The 19730-nt window shown below is 42.4% G+C and overlaps 2 protein-coding genes across 2 annotated transcripts in view; both read left to right on the top strand.

Annotated features, from left to right (window-relative positions):
* The window catches only part of pex19 (peroxisomal biogenesis factor 19), a 6761-nt gene extending 2372 nt beyond the window's left edge, over positions 1-4389 (top strand). Inside the window, exons 2-8 of the mRNA XM_083928048.1 lie at positions 823-911; positions 1036-1198; positions 1296-1381; positions 1471-1647; positions 1731-1901; positions 2633-2677; positions 2787-4389. Of these exons, the coding sequence (XP_083784174.1) occupies positions 823-911; positions 1036-1198; positions 1296-1381; positions 1471-1647; positions 1731-1901; positions 2633-2677; positions 2787-2873 (818 nt within the window). The 3' untranslated portion in view covers positions 2874-4389. The remainder of the gene's footprint in view (positions 1-822; positions 912-1035; positions 1199-1295; positions 1382-1470; positions 1648-1730; positions 1902-2632; positions 2678-2786) is intronic.
* A 1158-nt stretch (positions 4390-5547) lies between these two features.
* On the top strand, positions 5548-19572 carry copa (COPI coat complex subunit alpha). Its single transcript, XM_083927751.1, has 30 exons — positions 5548-5726; positions 6074-6187; positions 7074-7147; positions 7383-7463; positions 7592-7668; positions 7806-7915; positions 9561-9670; positions 10961-11060; positions 11556-11774; positions 11951-12101; positions 12201-12267; positions 12350-12425; positions 12615-12697; positions 12836-13061; positions 13444-13582; positions 14571-14733; positions 14902-15048; positions 15304-15493; positions 15610-15705; positions 16011-16099; positions 16228-16351; positions 16566-16655; positions 16770-16873; positions 17091-17237; positions 17380-17520; positions 17657-17839; positions 18028-18138; positions 18272-18433; positions 18552-18746; positions 19180-19572. The coding sequence occupies exons 1-30, from the start codon at positions 5687-5689 to the stop codon at positions 19237-19239; spliced, it is 3669 nt and encodes a 1222-aa protein (XP_083783877.1). The 5' UTR covers positions 5548-5686; the 3' UTR covers positions 19240-19572.
* The last annotated feature ends 158 nt before the right edge of the window (positions 19573-19730 follow it).

Genomic DNA, 19730 nt, shown 5'->3' with positions numbered 1-19730 from the left:
CCGTTCATTGAAACATTCACACTCACAGTCACACCTACGGGCAATTTAGTGTCATCAATCAACCTAACACGTGCATGTCTTTGGACTGTGGGGACCAGGAACCCTCTTGTCGTGTCGCCCTAGGTTAATACAACAGTCCTGCAATAAACTTAATGAAAGACAAGTTGTAATGTTAAGTTTTAGTTGAAAAGTTGATTCAGCTTAATTATATTTTAGAGACTGTAGATTATGGTGCTGTTAAATTGTATGCCTTATAATGAAGGGTCGAAAACCATTTATAACAATGAAGATAAACTAAATATTAGTCTAACACAGTATAAAAGCACCACAAACAAGGGTATGAATTATTGCAGGGCTGTTGTATTATTAGTTTTAGCTTTGTGTACCCACTACCTAATAAACGTGCAGCATAGTGTACATTTCATGGCATTCCTTTTGCTTTATCAAAGTTATAATATCATCACTATATATCTATTTTATTATCAATCAGAATATTAAATCTAAGTCAGTGTTGTAGTTCAATTGTATTAATAATAAGCTTAAATGTCCATTGCTTTGCCCCTAGAAAGAACCGTTAGTTAGAATAGTACGTGCTATATAACTCTTTTGGACACTGTAGAATCATTTAAAAGTGGCTTCATGCGCGGTTCGGAGACCTTTGATGATTGTAACAAGCCTTTTCTGCAGCTCGGCTTTAACTGATGTAAAGATAAGTAGATAACAGCTGCATTTTAACATTTGTGTTGTTGTATTACTTCGTTAAAACTCTTTAAAAGTCCACTGGCATGGTTCTTATGTTATCTCTTTTTATTTTTCTTACAGGTGCTTTGGATGACTTTGACAAGACACCGGCCCCTCCAGCCCCCGAACCTGCTGCAGCTTCCTCCTTAGCCAACAGTGGTGCGGAGAAGGTAGGCCTGGTTGTCGGCTGTGTCTCATGCAAAGTTCAGACCTCACCCCCAATACTTCACTGCTCACCCTTTTTTTTTTTTTTCTACATGAACTTTTCCATTCTTCTCCTATTTACTTGTGTAGCCACCCCTGCTAGAAGACTGCAAACTCTTTGAGACTCTCTTCGAGGGGGACATGGCTACCCAAGCTAAGCAGGAGTGGGAGAAGGCCATGACTGAGCTGGCCCATGAGGAGCCAGAATTGCTGCAGCACTTCCATAAACTGTCAGAGGCTGCAGGCAAAGTTGGTAAGCTCTACACTTTGCATTATTTGTAGTTGTGATATGTTCCTTTGCTTACTGTTTTGTTCTCGTAGCCTAAATGTTCTATGTGTATTCTGTGAAGGCACCGACACCGCCTCCCAACAAGAATTCACTTCCTGTCTTAAAGAAACCCTTCGTGGCCTGGCCAAAAATGCAGACAACCTACAGGTGGGTAAATCAGAATCAATGAATTAATGTGTAACGGTTTAGAGTGATGCGAACATAATTTACTGAATATCTTTATTGTTTTCTTACAGTCCTCTGGACTAGCTGGAGACGACCTTGTCAAGGCTCTAGAAGGCCTGGGATTGGAAGAAGGTGGCGAAGGAGGAGGCAGTGATGATGGTAACATCCTGCCCATCATGCAGTCCATCATGCAGAATCTTCTCTCTAAGGAAGTGCTTTATCCGTCTCTCAAAGAGATCACTGCTAAGGTGTGCATCTCTTTTACTTGCAATCACTATAGTCTTAAGTTCTGCTACCAAGCGTCACTCATAAATGTCACTCATCCTCACAGTACCCAGAATGGTTGGATGCCAACAAGCCAAGCCTTAGCCCAGAGGACTACCAGCGCTATGAGCAGCAGTCCAAAATCATGGACGAGATCTGTAAGCAGTTTGAGAAGGAAGAGCAGGGGGCAGGAGTTAAAGAAGGCACGTTCGAGAGCATCATGGACCTGATGCAAAAGGTGGACACACTCTGTATTTGATGAAGTGCTTACATTAGGCGTTACATGAGGCAGATACTATACATTAAGTAGCTTTACATACTTTAACATTGGCAGTAGACAGCATAGCTTACAAACATACAATGTCATCTTTCAGACTAGTGGACAGAAATCACCCCAAAAGTTTTACCTTAATCTTTAAAGGCTGTTCAGAAGCACATTCATCCACCAAACGATCCAGTGTCATTACTCTCTATATTCAGAGGGCTTTGATTATATTTCATTCATAGTCGTATTTAAAAATATATCCAATATACAGTATATAACATTTTATTTCTAAGATTCATTTTATTTTTGAAATGGCTTTTGATAGGGTTTTCTGTATCATGCTGATAAAATGGTTATGGTGGAAATAAAAGACATAGCCAGTCTTCCCACTGTACAAACCTTTGACTCTAATATGTCAACAAAAAGAAAACAAGCATTTTGAACCTGGCTTCATCCAGATTTGTTCTGGAAATGTTTGCAGATAAGCACATATTTCATTAGATAATGTCTTGTTTACATATTTAAACATAACATTTCAGAAAACTTCAAATTCAAAAATGGTTTGTCTTAATGTCAGTAATGGTAAAGTTTCATGGTGATATATATTAGTAACATTTTCACCTGTAGTGTCTCTTCTTAATGTGAATAGAAGTTGGTTTGTGAAGAATAAAAGTCATCACAGATTTTATTGCTTTTATTGACAGTTGCAAGACCTGGGCCAACCACCGAAAGAGCTAGCGGGTGACTCCGTAAGTTTTCCACAGCATATAGTGTATATGTGACCTCCGCAAATAGGAAAACTCAACCCAACTGTAGCTTAGACATCACAGCATTCTTCCTGTTTGTTCTCCCCCCCAGCCTCCAGGCTTTAACTTTGACATGGAGTCCCTCAATCTCCCAGGAGGCCCCGCTGCTGGGGCGGCAGAGCAGTGCTCCGTCATGTGATCAGGTAGCGGCGTTGTCCATCAGAAGCACTGGAGCCAGAGGGCCACTCTATGTGCGTCAGCGACAGGCGGGGAGTGAAGGAGTGTGAAGCAGAGGTCAGACAGGAGTGTGACCGGTGACACTGTTCTCCCTCAAGTTGAAGGTGTGTGGATGCAGAAACAACAGGAGGAAGCATGAAAACCAACAGGAACCCCCATACACACAAACACTCTCTTCTGTCTAAAATCACTGAACGCACCACTGAGAACATTTTACCATCTTAAATCATTAGTTTGTCGGCGGTTGACGCAGCTCCTTCATGGTTTAGTTTTAACAGCATTCCTTTAAAAAGAAAAATAGCACTGCCGTTATTTGTGTTTTTACAGTACTGTTTAGCCTCATGGTAAAAATCTGTCAATTCAAGCCACTTCACGGGTTTAAACAGTGCCTTTGCAGAATGACTTTAAAGTTATTATTTTAGGTCTTTAGAGTTTGCTGTCGTTCAGATGAGCACTCAACATTATAGTTTTAAAATGGTGGGAATTTGCAATATCATCCCATGTTGTTTACACCAAGTGATAAATCTTTGGTACTCCATTAAACACACAATGCCTGTGGCTTTAGACAAAGTACCATAACAAGTTAGTAATTAACATGTAAGGAAACTGTAAAAAAAATAATGTACATAGGTTAATTATTTACATAATTATTAAAAGGAAAATACAGCAGTTTTGCACCTCATGAGAAGTTCCTAGTGCATACTGTAATTCAACCAACTAATTTAACAAGACCCATTCCCCCTTAAGTGTACTCCCCCATTCCCAGGTATGGATTTGAAGTGATTGAGAGGATGATTCCCGTACGCCTTTGCTGTGGTTACAGTGATCATTATAGTGTAGAGTGTCCGTGCAAAACGGTTCCCTTGTGATCCCCGGTGTTTTTAATGTGCAAAGTGATGATTACGTGCCCTGCTGGGAAAGGCAAACTCTTGAGGGGTATTCAGGATTGTTTACCATCTGATATCAACTTTTATCCTTTGCCCTCCATTAAAAGAACATCACGTTCTTTCCGGAAAAGGTAATGGGCATAGTAGTAAACATCAGATTGTCTCATGCGAGGAGAGAAAGGTGTCTATAATTAATTTACTGTTGGGTTAAAACATCAACAGCTTGGTGCCATGTTAGCTGGGGTTGGTGGGTTTGTTTACTCCCGCTGCCGGTTTTCACCAGTTTTCTAATTGCCAGTGGACAAATTTTACCGCTGTGACCATAGAGAGAGGTCTAGAAATCACACGACCAGCAGCTCATCAATAACTGTATGATAAAGGGGTTCAGTGAAAGGATTCAGTCAGTCATGTACTGAAAAGAGATCAGGTATACATCCAACACAGCTGAGGGGAGGCTGTTGTGGAGGGGGGTGCAATCCATTCAACTCTCAGGGCCGCTGCAAACACGCCCAGAGCACCTTTAACAATTGCAACCTGTTATTTGACACTATTTTGTTTTGTGAATATATATGAAATAAAGTAATGGTTTAATGCAAACAGTTTTGGTGTTGTGTTTTATTGGTCATCATTGCTTCAACTGCTTGTCCCTGTCGGGGTCGTGGGGGGTCTGGAGCATATCGCAGCTGTCATCGGGCGTGAGGCGGGGTCCACCCTGGACAGGACGTCAGTCTATCGCAGGGCACATAGAGACAAACAGAGACAGACAACTATTCACACCTACGGGCAATTTTAAAGTCATTAATGAACCTAACACCTGCATGCCTTTGTTATTCAGGTACTGTTCAATTTTAAGGTACTTTTTATGGTATTCTGCTTATTCTATAGCAACTAGTTATACTGCAGATTAAGGTTCTGCATTCAAAATCTATGATCAGTTCATAAAATATATTGCATTGCACTAGATGAAATTATTAAATAGTCATTAAGTTTTAAGCTTTGTCATTTTAACTTTCATTCATTCATTCATTTTCAACCGTTTTTCCCGGGTTCAGGGTCGCGGGGGGCTGCAGCTGATCCCAGCTGACATCGGGCGTGAGGCGGGGTCCACCCTGGACAGGATGCCAGTCTATCACAGGGCACATAGAGACGAACAGAGACAGACAACCATTCACACCTAAGGGCAATTATTTGAGTCATCAATTAACCTAACACGTGCATGTCTTTGGATTGTGGGAGGAAACCGGAGTGCCCATACAAAAATTCCATGAAATGGACGTTTCTGTATGATTATGTATGTAGGATTCATTAAACAAAACAAAAACAAGGTGCATGTGTGTGTGTGTCTGTGACATTCAAAATGATGTCATCAACCTGCCAGGGACTGCAGATCAAAACCAGTCTGTGTGGGTAAAGCTTAACATGTTGGACTCAAGTGCTCATCCTAATAAATTTAAATTTCCACATCTTAAATGGAATAAACATGATTACACTACAAACTCCCTCTGCTGATGATGCTCCAGAATTGACCATGTTGTGTTTTCTTTACTGTACACAGTCATTTTAACTGGACTGTAGGAATATAGTACTTAGACAATGTATTACTCTATAGTTCATATAGAGCTCCTGTCAGTTCAGGTCTATGTGTCGTATTTCTACTTGGCGCCGCCGTGGAGCTTCCTGCGTCGAACGTTCCCTGCACAACTTTATTGTCCAACACCGGAAGTCAAAACGGGCTACGTGTCCGGAAAAAGGAGAATCCGCTAAATGGGCGAAGGATCAGGCTACCTGACTTCACCTGTCTGCCATATTTGACTTGTTTTTATTGTCTGTAGGGGGGTATAGTTGACCACGACATTAACATTGCGTCTTGCGTTATTGTTAAGAGACCATGTTAACTAAATTTGAGACGAAGTCTGCCCGTGTCAAAGGTAAGAGGTTACTAGCTACAGCTAGCTCACAAGCTAACGTTAGCCAGCTGACGTTATCCGACTCGGTTATTTATCATTTTTAAAGTAATGTCCGTGAACGAATCGGTTAGTTTGTTATATATGTTTTTGTATCACAGACTCCAGCTTTATGTGTTCAAATAGGTGACGTTGCATGGACACTATCTGGACTGTGGTTAGCTATTTAGCTAGCGTAACTAACGACACTGTTCAGCTAAACTTGACCACTTCCAGTGCTAACAGACAGTGATCTCCTCGGCTGAAGTTTAATGACAGGTGTCCAGCTGATATTATGGGATAGTTGATGTTTTGTGTTTTTTACATGTCAGGCCTGAGTTTCCATCCCAAGAGGCCATGGGTTCTTGCAAGTTTGCACAACGGGGTCATCCAGCTGTGGGACTATCGGATGTGCACACTGATTGACAAGTTTGACGAGCATGATGGTAAGGCAGTGATGGTGCAGATGTAGTGTTCACATGTTTATAAATGTACGATTGTTTAATTTTACACGGTGTGTAATTGAGATCATGTGTTGCCACTATACCAAAGTTATGACTTCGGTAAGATACCTGGCTAAAATCTTAAGATACCAAAACGATACCACGGACTAAAACTAAAATATAATCAAAAGTAATGGAATAAACCATAAGATGACAGAATGTGGTACTTGAAATGATTCATTTCTTGTTATTAAATACAATATATATATATTGTTATATATATTTGTTAAAGCTGCTGAGCTTTATAGCTACTCAACTTGTTATAAAAACAATGAAATGATTATGCAGCTGTTTAAAATATGAAAATATGTCACAGAACATGGACACATGAAAACAAGAACATGTTCGTTATTATCTGGATCATTCTTTGGCCAATGTAAGGTTCTTGGCATTGTCGATCATACTTGTAAACACCAGCACATGTTATGGTATATTTAATGTCTCCAGTGTGAACTTTTTGCATACAGAGATTCGTGAACCACATCAGACAGTTAAACAGTCCTCGTGCAACTCTGATGGTAAAAAACAGTTCACTTGTCACAAAATAAACACTCGCTCGATGTTTCTCCAAGTTGGTCGTTGGTCAGGCGGGCTTGTGGTGTCTGTGGGCTTGTCCTTACTGTCGGCAACGTAAGCGGAACACTTCCAAATCCCCCCCCCCGTGCGTCTGCTTTTTCAACAAGCCTGGGAAAGTCGGCAGGATAAAGTACCGATACCAATAAAACGTGAAAAAGTGTCGTATTTAACGGCTGGGTACCGCATTACCTTTCTAATATCGGCTTACCTTCTAACACTACATGTGACTTAATTGATGTGTATTCACCCACAGGCCCCGTCAGAGGAATTGATTTCCACAAACAGCAGCCTCTGTTTGTGTCAGGAGGAGATGATTACAAAATCAAGGTGGGACACCCTTTGCACTGTGTTTGCATGTTCTCATGAAGCTGACAAGTTTGAGCAAATGAGATGCCCTTATGCCCATATATTTACATTCGATGTCAGAGATGGGATTGTCTGTTGTGTGGTGCTAATATGTATTGCATAGAAGAAAAAAAATATTGTTACAATATTCCATCTAATTATTCGATGATATACATCATACTTGTATATGCTGAGTAAATGTTCCTATTTTGACCAGGTGTGGAACTACAAGCTGAGACGCTGCCTCTTCACCCTCCTTGGACACCTCGACTACATCAGAACCACTTTCTTCCACCATGTGAGTTGTTCTGCCACTTTAAAATATGTCCGCTTCCTAACTATGAGTAACACAGACTCTGTATCTTGTTGACCATGTAAAAAAAGTAAATCTTAATTGAATGAATCAAACCGCTTCCCTTTCTGTAGGAGTACCCCTGGATTCTGAGTGCCTCAGATGACCAGACTATTCGCATCTGGAACTGGCAGTCTAGAACCTGTGTGTGGTAAGATGCACTGACGTTTTGTTTGTTTTCACTGAGAAAAAGAACAGTTTTGAACTGTATAATGGTTATTGTTAAACTAGTAAGATTATATGTGTCCTAATTCTGAATGTATCCCTTTTCCCCCTTCTCATCCACAGTGTGCTGACTGGCCATAATCACTATGTGATGTGTGCCCAGTTCCACCCGGCTGAGGACCTTGTGGTGTCGGCCAGCCTGGACCAGACCGTGCGAGTGTGGGATATTTCCGGTGAGGGCTTGGGGACCGGTTGACCGCGGTTGAGGAAGGGTTGGGGAGGGTAGAGTGGTATGAAGGACGGGGAAGAACCAGGAACAGGATGAATATCAAGTCCTGTGTCACCTCTTCTTCCCCTCCTTCTTGTAGGACAAATCTCTATGGGATGTTTGCAGAAACACCTCTCCTTTCAGAAAAGACAGACAGGAAAAAAGATGCATTGTCAGGCATATTTATAGCGTGGTATTTTGTACGTGAAATTCTGCACTGTAAATATGTGAACAATGAAAGACAGAAATAGGAAAGGGGAGCTGTTTCTATGCCTCTGCATGCTCTTAAAATATGTGTGTGACGGTATTTCTTGCTTCCTGTGTCTCCTCACTAACGAAACCATTAATTGACTCACATCTTCTGTCACTTTCTAACATGTGAATATGTGTAACGTGGATCTGTAACTGTCTCCTGTCCTGAGGATTTCTTTTCTTTCACATTTCCCAGTATAGAGCATGATTGCATTTACACATACAGCTTTTATGAGCTCCTACAACATATGATATCATAGCAGGGTGTAGAATACCCATGGTTTACTCACCCTGTTACATGCACGGCATCTGTTTAACATGAAAGAAGGGTCACTTTGCACTTATACGTTCATTATAGGAAGTGTATTCTGCTTCCCATACTGTTAATTCAAGTTTTTGCTTTGCAATGCATCAAGTAAAACAGACTCAACTACTAACTGGTTTAAAAGCTTATCTTTTATAAACTTTCTAAGTTCTGATTTTTAAAAATGTTTTTATACTCTTCTTGGCATGACATTTGCACGGCTGCCTCTAGAATATAACACGAACAAAAGCTTTTATATTTCCTATAGCAAAAAGTCACCAACTTCATTCCTAACTCATAACTGTGACATGTCAGATTCTATTAACTCTGCATGTGACTGCAGAAACATGCATGAGCCTCTAAAAAGAAAGAAAAAATCATATTCCTGACATCCAACGCCCCATCAGAGCACGTCTTTACAACGCCAAGCACCACCCACCCAACCCCCATCAGCCAAGATCACGCACTCCCTGTGTCCACATTACCCCATGCTCTCCCTGGAAACATCCACACCTGCACATGGATTCCCAGTGTCACATCCCCCCCTGTGTCACCTCTCTGTGCTGTTGAGCTAATCTGTTCACCACATCGTTTTAGTGGGCAGGAATCATCAACGCAAGCTGTGTTTTCTCAATCATTTTTTAAATTACCGATCTCATTTGAGTCTGGGAGGTAATCAGTATCTCTCACTGCTGTCCAATCAAATCATGAGTAATTGTGATTTTCTTCTTTATACAAGTGATTCATTAACCCAATAAATCACACTATTTCAGACATGATTGTTTCCAGACTCAAGTTAGCAGGGAACGAGAGAGCAGAGGTTGTGTTGGTGTGTTTCTACTGTGTGTGTGTGTTCAGTGGTCCAACAGTTCTCCCTCTCTATAATTCCTCTCTGTTGCCTCTCCTCTCCTATGATATCACTTCATATTTCATTATTTTAATCATTCGTACCTTATTTTTCATATTTTTCCTCCTCCCCTGTATTGTTGTTGTTCCCTGTGTAACATGAATATGGCTCCTTCCTTGCACGCGATGCCCTGAATGTTGGTTCCAGGTCTGAGGAAGAAGAATCTGTCTCCGGGCGCTGTGGAGACAGAAGTGCGTGGCATCTCTGGTGTTGACTTGTTCGGTGCCTCCGATGCTGTTGTCAAGCATGTCCTTGAGGTGAGAAGTGACTTTCACGTGCATAATTCAGTTGTGTGCTTCTTTTATTGCAGAGTCTGATATGTTGTTTGAGTGAACCAGCCTTTAACTTTTGACAGGTGAACAACAGAAAATAGCTCAACTGGCCATGGTGTTGTGCTCACTGGAAACCTGAAGGGAATTTAAAAAATACTGGTAAAATGTGTAAAAATAACTTTAAATTTTTCCTCTCCACTGAACCGCCAAAGAGAAACAAGCTCAGCATTGTAAAGAGATTTTCCAAATCGTCACAGCCTTTAAAGCGTCTTTCCTGTTCATGGAAAATACCAACTAAATTAGTTTTGAGGCTAAATGTACTATTTGTAGGCAGGTCTCTGCATTACATCACATTCTTCTCTGTGTTTTCAAGTTATTGCTCCTCAAGGTCAAGAAATGTCCAGCCCAAGGAAATCAAATGACATTGCCTGGTTTGGGTTTTGAACATCAATAACAGTGGTGTGTCATCCAGTGAAAGTAATGGAAAACTAGAACCCAACCAGACTCAGCCACACTCTCATCAATGTTGATTTTATATGTAAGAAAGCTACTCAGAGACTGTTTGTAAGCAGGAAATTGAAGGGGTTTAGGGTCAGCCTTCACATTTTGGAAAAAAACGTTGATAAGCCGGATGGAGAGTCATTGTTTTTAATATCTCTGTGTGGTATGGGCACTCGACTTTTAGTAAATAGAAACAAGCTGACAAGAATTGTTAAATTGGCAGGAAAAATAGAAGGACACCAACAAAAACCATCAGAGGACCTCTACAGCACAGCTGGACAGGAGAGCCCTTTCAATTATCAGTGACAAAACACATCACCTCCACCCTGAGGTCGAGGTTCTCCCCTCGGGGCGACGCTATAGAATAACCCAGTAAAGAAAAAGATCTAGTGTCTACAATCTTTTATCCCAAATGCAATTAACGTGGTTAACAAACCACAGTCAACTTAAATAGAGTGCAGACTGTACACTATGGGTACGAATGCCACGACAGTTTAGAGAGCTTTGTTCTGTTAATGCAAGGTTTTTATCTTGTGGATAAATGTTTTGTGTTAAATTTTCTTCGGTGAGATTAAAGACAATTTTTTGGCCGGACAATAAAGTTTATTCTTTTCCATCTCTGCACTCCCCCCCCCCCCCCCCCCCCTCTGATAGACCTAAGGATTCAGATTTAGATTTTTTTTTAGAAACCTTTAGTCCCTGGCTTCAGTGCTGGCACAGCTGTTAGATCTCCGTTTGGATTTGTGTGATGTGACTTTGTGTATCTGCGTCCAGGGTCACGACCGGGGGGTCAACTGGGCTGCCTTCCACCCCACCATGCCTCTCATTGTGTCTGGAGCCGACGACAGACAGGTCAAGATCTGGAGAATGAACGGTGGGTGTCTCGGGAGTCACTAGTTAACGTTCATCAACAAGCTGCTGCCCAGTGTCCATTATAACTCTATTTATTTTGTTTGTCACTCACATTAAAACATAAAAGCAAGGGTCCAGTATCAGAGTAGATGTTTTCACTTTATCAGTATAAACCACACTTAATAATTCAATGCATCTACTTCTTCATCACACCTTCATTATTATGCTACTCTCTACTAATATAAGTGCTCGATTTAGTGATTAATAGCATCTACAATGTAATTACTGGTAGGTCATTCAATAACATTAAAGAAATGATCATTGCATTAGAAACATGTAGTACATGTAGTACCACTTGTACCATCTTCCTCACTGCATTAATTATTTTAATACGCTGATTCAAACTTGTTTATATTAACTGCTGATTTAAGAGTCAGATTTTCCTCTCATCCCCATTGTTCACATTTCTAATGTCTTTCTCCACCCTCTTCTGCGGTCCCTTTCTCCCACAATCCAGAATCCAAGGCCTGGGAGCTGGATACGTGCCGCGGTCACTACAACAACGTGTCCTGCGCCGTCTTCCACCCACGCCAAGAGCTCATCCTGTCCAACTCTGAGGACAAGAGCATCCGGGTGTGGGATATGTCCAAGCGTACTGGAGTGCAGACCTTCCGCCGTGACCACGATCGCTTCTGGGTGCTGGGGGCTCACCCAAACCTCAACCTGTTTGCTGCCGGTAGGTGATGAGACTGGTCTGCATCTGTTCACATACACCTAGTCTGATATCCTGCTGCTACATATCCGGTTCATGATTTTGCTGTCGGTGTATGAAAGTTCACAAATGATCCTGATGTTTGACATTTCAGTGGGGGACTTGCACATTTAACCATAGACACTCTGTTTGTTCTTCAGGTCATGACAGTGGCATGATTGTGTTCAAGCTGGAGCGTGAACGTCCAGCGTACGCCGTGCACGGCAACATGCTGTACTACGTCAAGGACCGTTTCCTTCGCCAGCTGGACTTCAACAGCAGCAAGGACACTGCTGTCATGCAGCTACGCAGGTACGTCAAACCTTATTCAGACCCATTTCAGGCTTTTGTTGAAGTATTTGGACGCTAGTGAGTTTAACACGCTATGTTTTATGTATTTCTTTGTCCTAGTGGATCGAAGTTCCCCGTGTTCAGCATGTCCTACAACCCTGCTGAGAACGCTGTCCTGCTCTGCACTGTAAGTATCTCCCAATCAAAACACACATTGATCCCTCACTGGTATAGACAGTCACTAAAGTAATGCTCTTTAACTCCTGCAGAGGGCGACCAACCTGGAGAACAGCACCTATGACCTGTACTCTATTCCCAAAGAAAGCGACTCTCAGAACCCTGATGGTAAAGAAACAACTCATTAAAGTTAAACTGTCTTTCCCTAGACCTTTTTTTCATAGTAAACAGGAAATTTATTGTCATTTGTAATCTTTTTGAAGTGATCGTGTCTTGCTAAATGTTACGTCTTGCTTGCTACTGTTAATTATTCTGTACGTAGTGACAAAGGTAACGCAGAATCTGTCTTTTTCTCAGCACCTGAGGGGAAGAGATCCTCTGGTCTGACTGCAGTCTGGGTGGCCAGGAACAGATTTGCCGTCCTGGACCGTATGCACTCTGTAAGTCCATTTGCAGGTCTAGAAAGTATGAAAAGGTTTTGAAAAAGTAATATCATGACATGAATCTCCTCGTGAAATTTTGAAATGTGTAACAAATTGAAATCAGCCCTTCTCATAAAATGTCCCCCTCTTTTTTAGCTGCTGATCAAGAACCTGAAGAATGAAATTGTAAAGAAAGTTCAGGTACCGAGCTGCGAGGAGATCTTCTATGCCGGGACGGGATCGTTGTTGCTGCGCGATGCCGATGGCGTCACACTGTTCGACGTGCAGCAGAAACGCTCTCTGGCCACCGTTAAGATCGCCAAGGTCAAGTACGTGGTGTGGAGTGCTGACACCAGCCACGTGGCTCTGCTGGCTAAACACGGTGGGTAGATAAGATGGCTATCTGCACGTACAGACAAGCATACTTATCACAAAGTCACAATATCTTTATCTTCCGTCCTCTATACCGGTTTGTGCTGACAGGGCTGAGGCTCTGAAACATCACTGAGACATGAGCCCTTGTTAGAAAGTATTAGCATAACCAGGAGAGGGTACTATTTGATTCCACCCCTGCTTATCATGAGGCTGGTGAAATCATTTTCTGGGTATCATTTTGATCCTCAAAGCCACACCTTCAAGCTGGTAGCCCAGTTGTAACCGAAACGCAAATCTCTGCCGTGCGTGGTTGACGGGCCGAGCCAGCCCATGTGTATGTGTGATTGTATTGAGTCTAAATTTCCCTTGCTCTCTTTTTCATCCATCAGCAATCATGATCTGCAACCGTAAGCTGGACAGTCTGTGCAACATTCACGAGAACATCAGGGTGAAGAGTGGAGCCTGGGACGAGAGTGGGGTCTTCATCTACACCACCTCCAACCACATCAAATACGCCCTCACCTCTGGGTATGTGTTGCTTACAAAAAGCAATGTCCATTTAACACAGTAGTGGAGTCAAATCTGTTATAAGGCAAGTGATTGATTTAAATAATGTTTTCTTAGGGCCATAGGATTAAAAAAAATCAACAGGAAGTGTAGAGGCCACAGCTTTGAATGACTTCAGCACATCTGCTCCCACAGGACATCACTAGTTTCTAACACTGCTCTGGTTTGATCTTGGTCCGTTCTTCTCTAGTCTCTTCCACTGTACAGTAACTGTAGTGGGTTTCTTAGACATTACTTTGTCGCCAAATATTTTCCAGAGATTCTCTATGGGGTTTAAATACGGACTCTGACACTTCCTCCTCCAAATTTAACTGACTTCTTAAGACACTTTAGGTTCAGCCGAACCTAATGTTTCCCATCAGTCCCAAATAACTGAACCTTAATGTCATGGTTTGGGGGATGTTTTTTTTTTGCAGCAGGAGTTGGGTGAATGCAAATGTTTCTGTGAACCTCCTTCAGCGACATGCAATACCTTCACTGCAATTGTCTCCCAATCAGCTGCAATTTTCGTGCATGATGTCCCCTGTCAAACTGCAAAACGGGTTACGTAGTTCCTTGAAGCTAAGAATATTGACACTATTAAATGTCCAGCCCAGAGTCTAGATCTAAACCCCATAGAGAATCTCTGGAAAATCCTCGGTGGCAAAGTAATGCCTAAGAAACCCACTACAGTTACATAACAGTGGAAGAGACTGAGTCAGAATGGACCAAGATCAAACCAGAGCAGTGTGAGAAACTAGTGATGTCCTGTGGGCGCAGATGTGCTGGAGTCATTCAAAGCCGTGGCCTCTACACTTCCTACTCATTTTTTAATCCTATAGAACTAAGAAGACATTGTTGAAATCTTCTCTTCTGACAAAATGTTTTACTAAATAAATTTCTGATAACTTGATAACCTGATATTTCTGAATAAACATCTAACATTGTATTTCACTGTGTTTCTCTGTAGTGATCATGGCATCATCAGGACCCTGGACCTGCCCATCTACGTGACCCGCGTGAGAGGAAACAGTGTTTACTGCCTGGACAGGGAGTGCAGGCCACGCGTCCTCACCATTGACCCCACAGAGTACCGCTTTAAACTGGCCCTGGTCAACCGCAAATATGATGAGGTGAGTCTGTCGTGATCACTGTCTTTGTGGAATTATTATTATTATTATATACTGTATCTTATTCTCAATTTCCTCAGCATTTTCTACCCCTTATTAATTTTGAATAGGGAATCATTTAATTCCCAAATGCTGGTTTTGACATCATTCCTCTTATTGTTGTCCCTCCAGGTGCTCCACATGGTGCGTAATGCCAAGCTGGTGGGCCAGTCTATCATTGCCTACCTGCAGAAGAAAGGCTACCCTGAGGTGGCGCTTCACTTTGTCAAAGATGAGAAGACACGCTTTAGTCTGGCTCTGGAGTGTGGAAACATTGAGGTGAGCTGCTGCTGGACAAACTGTTAAGTTAGGACTCTGTTTCTAATTCATACCATGCACTATTTTAAATTATGTTCTGTTTTTATTTCTGTTTTGGACATTGTCATACATAAATGTGGATGCTGCTGCTATATTTTCTGATAAGCCAAAATTAGCTTTATAACAATTTTAACCCAAGCTCTAGTTTGGATTTTCCCTCTGCTTGGTTCTCAAATTACACTTTTTTTAAACATTTCTGTTTCTCCACACTTCCAGGTGGCCCTGGAGGCAGCCAAGGCCCTGGATGAGCGCAGCTGCTGGGAGCGTCTTGGCGAAGCGGCGCTGCTGCAGGGTCACCACCAGGTTGTGGAAATGTGCTACCAGAGGACAAAGAACTTTGACAAGCTCACATTCCTCTACCTCATCACTGGCAATCTGGCCAAGCTGCGCAAGATGATGAAGATTGGTGAGAGACAGACTCAATCAGAGGCACAATGAGAAATCCTTTAATGAACAAAGTGGTGCTGTGGTTGGCGGTTTGTGTGTCTTGTATGTCTAACATTTGTGTATTTTTGTTTGTAGCTGAGATCAGGAAGGACATGAGTGGTCACTACCAGGCAGCTCTCTATCTGGGAGATGTCAGTGAGAGGGTCCGCATCCTGAAGAACTGTGGACAGAGTGAGTTTAAGTGTCACATTCGTCACATTTTCATTCATTTTCCTGTTTTGCTATTTTCACTGCTTAATCAACCTGTTACCTGCATATACCTGCCATTTGTCCACCTCATTGTTAAGCTATTACTGCACTGCTTATAAATAAAATTACTTGTTTCCTTTTTTATGTATTTAATTTGAATATAAACCTCAACCTAAAGACATTCCAAATGAATCATCTTAATTTCCACCATACCATAAATGAATGGATAGTTAACAATGCACAAGAAGCCAACAGGTGTAACTGTTTGTGTGTGTCCATGTTTCCAGAGTCCCTGGCTTACCTGACTGCAGCCACTCATGGTCTGGATGAGGAGGCTGAGGCTCTGAAGGAGACCTTTGACCCAGAGAAGGAGACGGTATGTTGAGAAAACATTCTCTGTACCTTCATACACACGGACAACCATAACATGCAATCTGAAACACAGAAGCAGTGCACTATGGGAGATTCTTTTGCTCAAATGAAGCTGGATCTTGTGTCTTGTAGGTGCCAGAGGTTGATCCCAATGCACAGCTGCTGCAGCCTTCTCCGCCCATCAACCCTCTGGACACCAACTGGCCCCTGCTCACTGTATCAAAGGGCTTCTTTGAGGGAGCCATTGCAGCAAAGGGTGAGACATCACAGACACAAGACAGATGCACATATGTAATGACAACCCACATAATTTATATACATGCCTATATATGCATGCATATACTGAGAGAGAGTGTGCCATTGAGAAGTGTTTTCCAAGTGTTGAAAGTCAAAATAAAAAGAAATGACTTGTGTACGTTGTGGAAGTCTGTGGCAGCTGCCTGTGTGAGAACAGTGTTCTTCTGTTGTAGGGAAGGCAGGTCAGATGGCTGCCGACCTGGACATGGAAGCCCCAGGAGGCGAGGGCTGGGGAGATGATGCTGAGCTTCAGCTGGATGAAGGTAAATTTAGCAAAATATTTTAAACCTGACCTTTTGGTGTGCAGGTAGGACCACATCATCAATATACACATATATATATATATTTATATTTCCTTATCTCTCTGTGTCTCTCAGATGGCTTCATGGATGCCCAGGAGGGATTAGGGGAAGAAGGGGGGATAAAAGAGGAAGGAGGAGGCTGGGAGGTGGAGGAAGACCTGGACCTTCCTCCAGAGCTGGTGAGAGCAGATACATTATTGCATATTCCACCACCGATAAAACAGGGTTAACACTGAGCCAAGAACAATGGTGATACAGTGAAACAGGCCTCTGATCGTCCACATCCTCTCACCACTGCAGCTTAATGTCGCACTGTTGTTTTTTTGTGCTCTACGACAGCAAAACAAGAGTAAATGTCGAAATGTCTTATTACAATGTCTCTCTGCCAACCACCAGGACATGCCCGCTGGTGCAGGTGGAGGAGCAGAAGACGGCTTCTTCGTCCCACCTACCAAGGGCATGAGTCCCACACAGATGTGGTGCAACAACTCCCAGCTAGCAGTGGACCACATCCTGGCCGGCTCTTTCGAAACTGCTATGAGAGTATGTGCACAGTTTCATATTGTTTTCCTACAGTTTTTTTTTTTGTTTGCTTTTTTTAATAAATGCAGGCACTGATTGGATGACATTGAAATATTAATTTACACATTATACTGGCACTTACTGTTCCCCTTCTGTACCACAGTTGCTCCACGACCAGGTAGGAGTTGTGAGTTTCGACCCCTACAAGTCGCTGTTCATGCAGACACTGTCCAGAGGCCGCACCTGTTACCTGGGGCTGCCTTCCCTGCCGTGCCTGCGAGGTCATCCCCAGAGAAACTGGAAGGTACAGCTGATAGTTTGTTTTTTTTGTCAGCTCTTAATAAGAATCGCAGTATGTTCCTCTGTGGTTTTACCTTCCATTGTTTAAAAAAAATGTACTCTTTGCTTACATTTGTTCCTGTTCTCCTATTTTTTTATAGGACTGTGGCGCAAAGCAAGGACTGCCTGCTGTCGGCCTGCGCCTCTCCGACCTCATTGCCCGCCTGCAGCAGTGCTACCAGCTGACTACGTCCGGGCGGTTTGAGGAAGCTGTCGAGCGCTTCAGAGCCATCCTGCTGTCTGTACCTCTGCTCGTGGTCGATAACAAGCAGGAGATTGCAGAGGTGAACACCAAACCTGCTGTGAATCGCAATCAGATTTAACTTCTAATGCAGCACAAATGATGGCAATTTGTCATGAAAACCCATGTGGGGCTGTAGGCTGCTCATTCGGCAGCACTAAATATATTTAGAAAAATGACTCCAATAAATGTGTAGGGGTCACCTGTGTGACTGAGATCTGTGTGTTTCAGGCTCAGCAGCTGATCACAATTTGCAGAGAGTACATCGTGGGTCTGACCATGGAGACCGAGAGGAAGAAGTTGCCTAAAGACACATTGGACCAGCAGAAGAGGCTGTGTGAGGTAAATATCTATGTCTTACCAGCATTGCCTTATTGAATGTCCAAGCCGTTGTTGTTAACAGTGATCGTAATTCTGCATCATTTCCAAGTCTAATCCTCGTTCGTGTGTGTGTGTGTCTGTGTTTTTCCTACAGATGGCTGCTTATTTCACCCACTGTAACCTCCAACCAGTCCACATGGTGCTGGTGTTGCGCACAGCTCTGAACCTCTTCTTCAAACTGCGTAACTTCAAGACAGCTGCCGGCTTTGCTCGACGCCTGCTCGAGCTGGGGCCGAAGCCAGATGTTGCACAGCAGGTTTGTTGTGCGACACCCATAGCTTTATTTAGTTGTTTTTTTTTTCATTTTAAATGGACAATACTGTCATGTTCTTTTCATTTCTTACCATCATGTTAAATCTATCCCCACCATTCAGACCCGCAAGATTTTGGCAGCCTGTGAGAAGACCCTCACGGACGCCCACCAGTTGAACTATGACCCCCACAATCCATTCGACCTGTGCGCTGCTTCTTTCGTCCCTCTGTACCGTGGACGTCCTGTTGAGAAGTGCCCTCTGTCTGGAGCCTGCTACTGCCCTACGTACAAAGGCCAGATCTGCAGGGTCACACAGGTAGGTCGGAACTCAGGACAGCCATGTACAACTCCAGTCAACCTGTGAATATATGCATTTATATTATACTTATAAAAATTAAATAAAAGCCAACATTCAAAACCACCAGAGTCACAAAGGTACAGAGGGAATAAAGCAAATATGACTGATTCAATGTAGAATACTGACATTTATTCAAGCGTGGATCTGTAAATAAGGAAGACACTTCAGAAACACCATCATTATCACGATCATGTTTTTATTTGTGGGTCATGAAACATATTTGTCATGATGTAAGTAAAGTAAATAATGAAGAAAAACAAAAGTATAGCTTGAAATGCAATAAAGTAGTATAGACCTGTGTTGTGTTTAATCAGAAAGATTAGTGAGAGATTATCTTATTCATTGTTTTGCCCCTGTAACCTCTTACCTTTTATGTGGCTTTATTCTCCAGGTGACAGAGATCGGTAAGGATGTGATCGGTCTGCGTGTGAGTCCACTTCAGTTCCGTTAAGAGATGGTGGAGAAGACCAGACGAAGAGAAGAAAATACATCCACACTTACACTCTAGTAACAATACAATTGTTGACATGAAAAATAAAAGCTGAGATATGTGTGTGTTTGCTCACAGTCATGTTAAACCTCTTTAATCATTTTAACTTATCTTATTCCATTCATCTATCCCTCAAAAAGTATTTCTTGTACGAGCCGCTGTGTCGTCTCTGTGCTGTGGCTTTGTTAGAGCTGTAAACCTAACTGTTCTTTTTTCTGACTTGTAAGAGATGAGTGATTCAAAGGGAGCAGCAATGCTCTGTGTATGGGGAAAATAAAAATGCCTGTCTATCAATTGAAATGAGTGGTGTATTTTTTGATGTGGCATGTGTGCGCAGCTTTGTGGCCAGGATGATGGCCTTATTATATATACCGGTATATAAAGGGGTTTAAAGGTACCCAAAGTGCACAGGGCTCTGAGTTATAAAGGAAGTACAGAGGACAGAGTTGACT

This window comes from Echiichthys vipera (genome assembly GCF_963691815.1).
Source record: "Echiichthys vipera genome assembly, chromosome: 15".
NCBI classification, from domain to species: domain Eukaryota; kingdom Metazoa; phylum Chordata; class Actinopteri; order Perciformes; family Trachinidae; genus Echiichthys; species Echiichthys vipera.
Note: the sequence above shows the minus strand (reverse complement) of the source record. Positions and strands in the feature narration are given on the sequence as shown.